The 10,000-nt window shown below is 48.0% G+C and overlaps 1 protein-coding gene across 1 annotated transcript in view; it reads left to right on the forward strand.

Annotated features, from left to right (window-relative positions):
- sned1 (sushi, nidogen and EGF-like domains 1) overlaps positions 1-10,000 on the forward strand; it is a 47,039-nt gene that overhangs the window by 7,721 nt on the left and 29,318 nt on the right. Inside the window, 5 exon segments of the mRNA XM_048252898.1 lie at positions 5,073-5,360; positions 6,380-6,520; positions 7,675-7,837; positions 8,805-8,930; positions 9,538-9,651. Coding sequence (XP_048108855.1) covers positions 5,073-5,360; positions 6,380-6,520; positions 7,675-7,837; positions 8,805-8,930; positions 9,538-9,651 — 832 coding nt within the window.

Below are 10,000 nucleotides of genomic sequence, written 5' to 3' on the forward strand. Positions count from 1 at the left end.
CTGTGCACAAAGCGATAGGCTTTACTGTCGTTTTGGCATAACGTCAAGAGAGCTACCATATTACCATTCACTGCCTTATGTTTCGAAAGCGAGTTTCTTCGAAAACCTCTTGGCACAAATGGACCATGAATATCAAACAGCAGGCGAATTACTTCCTGTTTAAAATACCTTTTGCTGATACAAAAGCCCTTTCCACAGACCACAGGTTAGCAGGGCTATGCAACAGATCTCAATAGCATTCAGACTATTGCAGCCGTGGCCTACTGGTTAGGGCTTCGGACTTGTAACCGGAGGGTTGCCGGTTCGAACCCCGACCAGTAGGTACAGCTGAAGTGCCCTTGAGCAAGGCACCTAACTCCTCACTGCTCCCCAAGCGCCACTGCAGCAGGCAGCTCACTGCTCCGGATTAGTGTGTGCTTCACCTCACTGTGTGCTGACTGTGTTTCACTAATTTACGGATTGGGATAAATGCAGAGACCAAACTGCAAACTGACAGGCGAGAGGGAGAGTGTTTAGGTATGCAAAAGAGTGAGCATTACTGCAGCCTTTCCAGCCACATCATCTGAGTTCCCAGATCTCGTGGGCTGTGGTGGGTTGAGGGGGAATAGACGGACCCATTTACAGCCTGGGCATGTGTCACACGGCCGCTACCTGCTTTTCTAGGCTGCCATTAGAAAGCCACTGCAGAGGATTAATCCCAGTGAAAACACAGCAGCATGTACACAGCTGCCCTGCAGGGTTTAGTCCCAACAAACCCTGTGACCCTCAGGCACGTCTCCAGCACCCGTTCGGCCATCATTATCCCCCTTGCTGGCTCTCTCCTCTTCCCCAGAGAGACAGGGCGGAGTTTGCTCTGGTCTCCTCCTCACCTCTGGTCTCTCCCCTTCCCCAGCCCTCGCTGACCAGAGCCCTGACCTGAGGTCCGGTTTGCCGGACAGGGCTGCGGCATGACTGACCGGACCACAACACGCCGGTGCGGAGAGGGGAAGAGCTGCGGTCGGACGGGCAATTAGCTGCAACTTCCCCGCGCCGCCGACGCCAACCAAAACTTCCTCTCCTGTTTTTACTGCAAAGTCCTCCAAATTATGGTTTCCATGCACGGTGGAAAAAAACGTAAAGGGGGAGGTGGGGTATGTGTGTGTGTGTGTGTGTGTTGGGGGGGGGGGCAGAAAGAGAGTGAGATAGGAAAAAAATGGAGAATGGAGAGCAGCAGTTTGACCTGTCAGTTAGATGTTTAACTCAGATGCTTGATCTCCGTACACATACACACGAATGAATATGTTCACGCACACATGCCGCACACACGCAAAACACACACACACACACACACGCACGTACGCACGCACGCACATGCACACACACACACAAGCACGCACACGCACACACACACACCCTACCAAGGTGTGATCAGTGTTGCCACAGTTACCTTGAAAAAGTAATCTGATTACTGATTACTGATTACTCTTTTAAAAAGTAACTTAGTTACTTTACTGATTACTTGATTTTAAAAGTAACTAAGTTAGATTACAAGTTACTTTATTAGTTACTTTCAGCAGCTGCCGACAACACCCACACCGCCTCAACATAAAAATGATAACTGGTTTTGCCAACACTCACTATACTGGAAGTGCATTTTAACAGCAATGTATAGCAGACATCCCAACCTAACTTACTTAGATACTGAAATTCAGATGTTTGTTCAATAACGTCTAAGTACACCAAATAAGGAAGGCCTATTGATAGAAATTGTTATAGTAAAATATGTAGATTTTTTGTAGATTTGTTTTTCATGTAGCCCTGGCAACTAGCCATCTTGTATAGGCCTAAGTAATATGCAAATTCAATTACACTTGTTAAACTCACCTCAACAAGTATTTTGCAATCATTTAATCCGCCGTGAGCAATGCTAAAGTCGCTGTTACAAACAGTGCAGTGTGCAAGATTATCATTATGTTTTAATCTTTTGAGACAATTGGGTACACTTTTGTGTAGTCTGATGTGAAATGGGTCTTAAATCTTCCTTTTTGAGGGGCACTGACTGCCATCACGCTCCTGTTCCTAGATACATTGACTGAACTGATTAATTAAGTTTGGGAGAAAAGAGATATAAACACTGAAAACTGATTGGTTGATTTAGCAAAACAGACCAGGATGCTCTCTGTCTTGGATGCATTCAAGCACAAACGCACCACTCCTCTCTCTCTCCCTCTCCGTTGTGTGCGCATTAAGCTCAAATGCACACACGATTTGAAGTCCGGTCTGGCTTGCGTGCTCTTGTTTGCTCTAGGTTCCGGGAGATTTAATGTCATTTGCGGGCGTCAGGAAGCCGCTATCAATATGTGGGAGACTCCCAAAACTTCGGGAGACTTGGGATGTCTAGCTAGACAGCACTTTGTCGCCAGCACAGAATGTACAATGCACCTTAATGTTGTCATGTTTAGCTGACACAAACTCAAAGTAATGACTGATGAAATGTGCATCTCTCTCTCTCCCTCCATTGTTTACGTTTGTGTCGCTGCGTGGTTTTACACGTGAATTGTGCTCATGCTGAAACGTGAGCATAGCCTACATGGCATTAATCCCCAAGACAAGAAGAAAGCAAAGAATATATCTTTTTATTAAGGAAAATGACAAAAATAGTAACGCACAGTAACTTAGATAAGTAACTTTAATCTGATTACTGGTTTGTAAATAGTAGCGCATTAGATTACTCTTTACTGAAAAAAGTGGTCAAAATAGACTAACGCGTTACTAAGTAACGCGTTACTGGCATCACTGGGTGTGATGTGGTAAGGAGAGCCAGGTTGCAGTGATGAAAGGGGGGAAAGGAGATACTCTCAGCCCAGTGTGATGGGGGTCTGTTGGGGGAGAGGACAGGGCCAGTGGGCCTCTGCACCTGGAGAAGATAAGCCCATCTCAGGCAGCAGCGGCAGCTATAACTTTGGCATCGGCGCTGACCGCGTCCGGCTCTGTTACAGACACCGCCACTCGGGAGGGCAGGAGAGGGCTGGGCACCATGAATGACCGCCTTTCAGGTGGACACAGCAGCCTCCTGAATGCCAATTTTCATCAGTAGGTGCATTTTCCCTCCCCTTTTCCCCGCCCTCCCCCACTAAAGTCACGCTGAGGACATGTAATTGGTGTGATTAACACGAGGGTCTGTTTTATATCATCCGATTCCTTCATCATGCCAGCCTCACAGAAACCCCACTGTTTGTAGTGTTCTGCAGGTCAAAGTAGGATCCCAGAAGTGCCTCGCTCGACAGAGAGACTTTTAAATGCTCACAGCTCCAACTATATGTTAATTGCTCTCTCCATAATGGTGAATGCAATGATATTTGGGGTCAGGTCAGTTGTAGGTAAAGCAGCTCAGTTGATTTCTGGGGTTTAAAAGGGCTGGTGTGTCTCCAGAGAATAAAGTCTCCTTTACATACCGAAAACCACAGGTGTGTTTTCAGACAAACACATGCATTCATGTGATATTGAAAATAGCATTTGTCTACCACTTATGTATCGGCCTAAAGCCTGAATCGCCTGTGTGTGGAGAGTGCATACAAGACAAATGTGAGTGTGTGTGTGTGTGTGTGTGTCCTTTGACCATGTGTGTTTGTTGTCTCAGGTACTATATCCGTTCACGTGCAGTCTTATAATATGTATTTGTGTGTGTGTGTGTGTGTGTATGTGTGTGTGTGTGTGTGCTGTCTCAGCTTTTAACACAGGGCAGACTCAGTCAACAGGTGGGCTGGGTCGGCAGTTTGCCTGCTCGCTTTAACTTAGTGTTGGCACGGCTGTGTGGATTTTAGAGACAGTGTAAAGGCCTCTCCCATAAAACAACTTCCTGGATAGAGGGGATAGGGGCAGCAGGTGTGTGTGTGTGTGTGTGTGTGTGTGTGTGTGTGTGTGTGTGTGTGTGTGTGTGTGTGTGTGTGGATGTGTGTGTGTGTCCAGGTTACACTTAATGGCCTGTAGCTACTGTACGCATCCATCACTCCACATTTAAAGTAGCTGTTCTCATGTGCTTAGCCATCAATGTGCATGTTAATCAGTTCATGCATCCCTTTAAATCTGCACCTGGTTCAATCCGATCTGTATTCAGTGGTGTGGCAGGTTTTGAGCATGCATGCAAGCTTGTGAAGGTTATGTGTCTGTGTGTGTGTGTGTGTGTGTGCGTATGTCTGTGTGTGTGTGTGTGTGTGTGTGTTTGCATGAGAGGTGGCACGGCATGCTGGTTTTCTCAGCTGGTTTTGCCCCGAGCCGTCTGGATGAACACAAGGCCGCTGTCTGTTCTCAGATGGGAAGTGGACACATCCGTGTGGAGCTGCCTCCTCCTTCCTCCCTCTCTCCCCCTCACCCTCTCTGTCCCTCCAGTAACCTGGTCCTGCACTCCCTGCCCTCATGTCAATTCACCCTCTTCATCTCTCACTCTTCCTCCACACCTCTGTCTCCCTCACCCTCTTCATCTCTCACTCTTCCTCCACACCTCCGTCTCCCTCACCCTCTTCATCTACCACTCTTCCTCCACACCTCCAGCTCCCCCTACCCTCTTCATCTCTCACTCTTCCTCCACACCTCCGTCTCCCTCACTCTCTTCATCTCTCACTCTTCCTCCACACCTCCGTCTCCCTCACTCTCTTCATCTCTCACTCTTCCTCCAACACTCCATCATCTGCTCTACCGCATCTCTGGCCTGCGGTCCACAGGCGCTGCCAAACCTGCTGCCTTCCTCTCTCATTGTTTCTCTAAGTGGGTGAAGCTTCACAGGAGATTGGCTCCCCTCGCTGTTATTGTCCTCTCGGACGTGTTGTTGTGAACACGCGCTTTTCCTGAAGTGTTTTGGTGTTTTGGTGGTGATGGTATGGATTCCAGAAGCCATCAGACAATGAAAGGCACATGGTGAAGTAGAGTGAGAACAGGAGAGGCCCCTGGAGGTTTCAGGGCTTTGGCAAGTCGAGTCAGTTCGCCTGGAGAACGAAGCTGGTGTCTGTCTCTTAATCCTGTGGTGTCTCATTTGTGGTCATTTGTCGTTGTGGGAACTCATTTAGTCTGTCTATCTACCCCTTGTTCCCTCACAGGTCAACAACAACGGGCTAGTGTCCTTTCTCAGGGAGGTGTCCCAGTTCACTCCGGTCGCCTTCCCCATCGCCGGAGACCGCCGCGTGGTGGCGCCCTTCTGGGCGGACGTGGACAACCGGCGTGCAGGGATGGTGTTCTACCGCGAGAGCAAGGACCCCGCCATCCTGAAGCGTGCCACTGATGACATCAGGGGCTACTTCCCAGAGTTCCCAGAGTTCATGACCTCCTGGGTTCTCATTGCCACCTGGCATGAGGTCACCTTCTTTGGAGGAAGTGCTATTACCCCGGTGAGCTCACTCTGGCTGAGCCGTCACACATGAACACACACACACACACACACACACACACACACACACACACACACACACACACACACACAGTTACTCACAATCATTCATACTCACACACACACACACACACACACACACACACATACACACACAGTTACTCACAGTCACTCACATACCTACCTCTCGGCACACACATATACACACAAACATACTCTCTCTCTCTCTACCTCATACACACACGCACACTGGTGCCTTATTGCACTTTCCAAGCCGCACGCACGCGCGCGCAACGGAGAGAAAGAGAGAGAGTGCACGGTATGTCACGCCATCCTGTTTTTGTAGCCCTGGCCAGCTGCCGCTCTGCTGGTCGGTGGCGTTTGGAAACGGGGAGGTGAGGGGATGTTGGCAGGGCAGCAGAGACAGGATGGCCACAGGGTCACAAGCACACAGCGTCGACCTGGGCACAGGAGGCCAGGGAAAAGCTTTCCTCGACTGGCCCGGGGCAAGGCTGCTTGAAGTGAGGAAAAGCACTTACCTACGTCAATAGGAAAAGGGGAATTGTTTTTCTGCTGAAAGATGTGGAAGTCCTTCAACAAAGTTACTTACATACCTGATATTAAACAGACATGAGTCTGTTTTTGGTCTTTCGAGAGAAAGGTGTCAGTGTGTAAAATCATTTGTTAGTCACCTGGATGTCGAAGTGTAGATTTTATGTTTTCATTGGAAGCTCACAGTTCAACTCAGTGTCAGATGTCAGTACATCAGACATCAGTACCAGTAGTGGACTGGTATAGTCTGATTGGGGCAATTCAGAAAGTATCAGCCGTGCTTCATTTGTACATCTGGAGGTCCTGTAGCGACAAGGGAGGCGGGGAATCCAATCAAATAAGTACCAGTCCCAATGCAGGAGGCTGTGGAGCGCTTAGCACGCTAAGTGTTAGAGGTCCTGTCTGATATTAACCTCTGTGTATTTCCAAACATAAACCAGTTCTTCCCTTGCTCACCTGTGCTTGCAGGTGAACACCTTCCAGGTGGTCCTCATCACTGATGGAGAGCTGTCCTTCACCATCTTCCAGTACCACAACATCACCTGGACCACTGGCATGCATGCCAGCAGCGGGGGCGACCTGGCCGGCCTGGGGGGCATCGCCGCACAGGTAGGGTCACCTGCGTCCTCTCATAACAGAGCACGTGCCACCTGGGAGAAATCACATTTGACCCAGTTAGCCAAAGAGCGATGTTTCGTCGACCAGTTGCCCTCTCTTACCATCTAGCGCTTCAGGTCAATTGAGATCTTTCATAGCCTCAAGTGGACTGAGCATGAGGGACTAAACACACCCGAAAGTGTGAAAATAATCTCGCTGGATTAATGTCAACACAAAAAGTTTGCTGCAGTTGGTAGGGGGGCAGAAGCTCGGTGGGATTAACATTCTCAGACCAGTATGCTGTGGCCACCAGGGGATTAATCACAGCTTTCACGCCCTGCTGGCCTTCTCATCTGCTCGCGATGTGCTCTTTGCTCCAACTCTGACCAGTTGCTTGGACACAATAAACAATAAGTCTCCCGCAAGGCAGTAGGATACTAACTTACCTCCGCTAAACAAACAGGAACTCAGGCTCTTACTGTAGATGGTTCACTGTGGGGACACATTGTGCTCATTAGAATATTTTTTATATTGTTATGTTTTATATTTTATTTTATTATACATTTTATGTAGTACTGCTTACTTATTTTTTTCTATGGTAATGAAACTTAATATGTAGCGTATGTTTAGGCAGTGAAAATAGCAATAGAAGATAACATCTCTTCAAAGTGATGAAGAGGTTTATGGTGATATCTGAGACTCTCTATCTCGAGATAAAGCAGGTGCAAAGTTTTCCTGGGAAGAACACTTAGGGTGGGGTTGATTAAAGCCTCATGTTAAGGAAAACAAAAATGAAACAACCCGATTTGAACATACCCGTGTGAGATTGTGAGAACACGAATACATTTGCTGTGTAAGGAAAACAAAAGGGAAATTATTCCATCCCTTCATTCCATCATTCCGAAATTTACTCCAAATTCCAGGATCACGGATTCGTTTACCTTGGAGACACAAACAGAGATAAAGAGAATCTTAACTGTTCTCAGGGCAGCTTTTCATGAATGCACGTCTTCAATAAATGAATGCAAATACATTCCATTTGGTGTAACTGTATCCTTGCGTTTGAGTGATGTTGGCGAGTTTGTGGTATGGTGTTAGCTGTGACAGGTTTGGCCTGAGCCTCCACTCCTCTGAGAAAGCCCTGTCCCCCGCCCCACTCTCCCCAGGCAGGTTTTAACGCCGGCGACGGCAAGCGCTATTTCAACATTCCGGGCTCGCGCACCGACGACGTGGTCGAGGTGGAGGACACCACCAACGTGGGCTACCCGGGCCGCTGGGTGTTCCGCATCGACAATGCCCATGTGCAGGTGGGCAGCTGCAATGACTCAGGTAAATTCCTTTGCTACACCTATCCCACATTTTCCCATGTACTCCCATCTATTCCCAAGACATCCACATGATCATTATTCCCCAACGTCTGAACGAATAATAATTAAGGTAACACTTTACTTGGAGTCAGCCTACAGAGACTTTATGGGTGGTTTCTTTGATGATTCTGTCTTTAAAATTATTGTTGAACAATGAATGAATATCACTTTAACCAAACCCAACCCCTAAACCTTAAGTGCCCAAAGATAGTTTGATTATAAACTGAGCATCTGTGGATACTTTAAAGGAGACTATCTAAGTTCAGTGTGACCAATCATTCTCTTAAACTCTATGGGATGGTGTTCTGCTTGTGAGAGCATAGGTGTGGACAGGTGCCCTTTGGAAAGGGCAGCTTACAGTAAATGTGAGAATTTATGTTGGCTCTTATGCCGGGCTACTGCGCACGCCTCCTCCCCCTGCTAGACGTCTCCCCGCATTCATTTTGCGGAGGGAAAATCAGACATGTTTTGACTGCGTTCTACTCAGACTCTTTCCACATATTAGAGAGAAGCCATTATATTGGAGGGTCCCTGCCCTACTTAACGTGGCGTCGCTACTAGTAAGTGTCTTCGACGCGAGAAGCCATTCGATGTAATGTGGATTGATTTAAATAGCACTCGTTTCTTTTATTATAACACAAAGCATATTATCACTCGACAGGCTAATGGAATTCCCAGAGTCCTGCTATGTGCCCGATATAGGACAGAGCTTTTAAAGGAATTCTGCTTATGAGGCTTATACAGGAAACCTTTTCTCAATGAACTGATGGGAAATGACATTTGGTAAGAGGATATAACCTGTAAATGTATCCTCTCCACTGCCCCCCCCTCTCTGTCTAACACACACACACACACTCTCTCTCCCTCCCTCTTTCATTCCTTCTCTCTACCTTTCTTTTTGTCTTTCTGCCTTTCTTTCTTTCTTTCAGCCTCCGTTTGCCCTCATCTTCGCCCGTGTCTGAATGGTGGCCGCTGCATTGACGACTGCATTAAGGGGAACCCCTCGTTCACCTGCTCCTGCCTGGCCGGCTTCACGGGGCGCCGCTGCCAGATAGGTGAGTAAGAGTTCCATGTGGCGTCTCTCTCCTCTTCTCCCCAGACTCCTTCTTTCTCTCTTTCTCTCCCTCTCTTTCTCTCCCTCTCTTTCTCTCTCTCTCTCTCTCTATCTATCTCTCTCTCTCTCTCTCTTTCTCTCTTTCTCTCCCTCTCTTTCTCTCTCTCAGCCCAGGACGCGTGTTGCCTACCTCTGTGTGCCAGGAAAAGTGCATGTCTGCTTGTAAAACGGCCCAGGATTCCACCCGTGCTGCCAGGGGACAACCCTGGAGCGGGGGAGATATTTCCTCTGGTCACATCTGCTTGTAATACACATGGCGAAGGGATCCTTCCCAAAAAATGTGCAGTGGTCAAGTCATTAGGCCCTCACTTTCTCTCCCTCTCTCTCTCTCTCTCTCTCTCTTGCCTTATTGTTCTGTCCTTTCTGTCTCTCTCTGTCTTTCTACTCTGTTCTTCCTCTTGTAGGATTCCCCTGTGTGTGCATCCCATAGCAGGTCTAAACGTGATCATAAGCACAGGTTCTCCTCTCTGCTGCCTTGCGGTCTCCAGCTGCTCATGAGACGATTTGGTGTTTGTTTGTGTGTGTGCTCACTTGTGTCATTGGTTTAGAGGTGGATGAATGTGCCTCGTACCCCTGCCAGAACGGAGGCACCTGCATAGACAGCGTCAACAGCTTCACATGCCTCTGTCCAGCTGGATTCACAGGCTCGCTGTGTGAGACAGGTGAGACCATTATTTTACAGTCACCTGCACGTTTTGATCACCTGATTTATTTTAAGTATACACAGGAAAGGTGTTACAAGTAGGGATTTCCTACAGGGATTTCCCGATCAGGAAGCACATTACACAGCCTGACGCGAGATTCGACATCAAGGCACAATTGGCTTGTGGCAGTCGCAAACCAAACACACCACATCTTGCACCCAGGATCCGTAAAGGTAGTCCCGGTCACGATACGCCATGCGCTAACATACGCAGAGACCAACCAACAGCCAATCCAACCTAAAATCTCTGGGGTTATCAAACAGACACCTTCCCTCATCAGCGTTTTTTTTGTCTGGGGTTATCAAAC

Source organism: Alosa alosa, chromosome 9, assembly GCF_017589495.1.
Source record: "Alosa alosa isolate M-15738 ecotype Scorff River chromosome 9, AALO_Geno_1.1, whole genome shotgun sequence".
NCBI lineage: Eukaryota > Metazoa > Chordata > Actinopteri > Clupeiformes > Clupeidae > Alosa > Alosa alosa.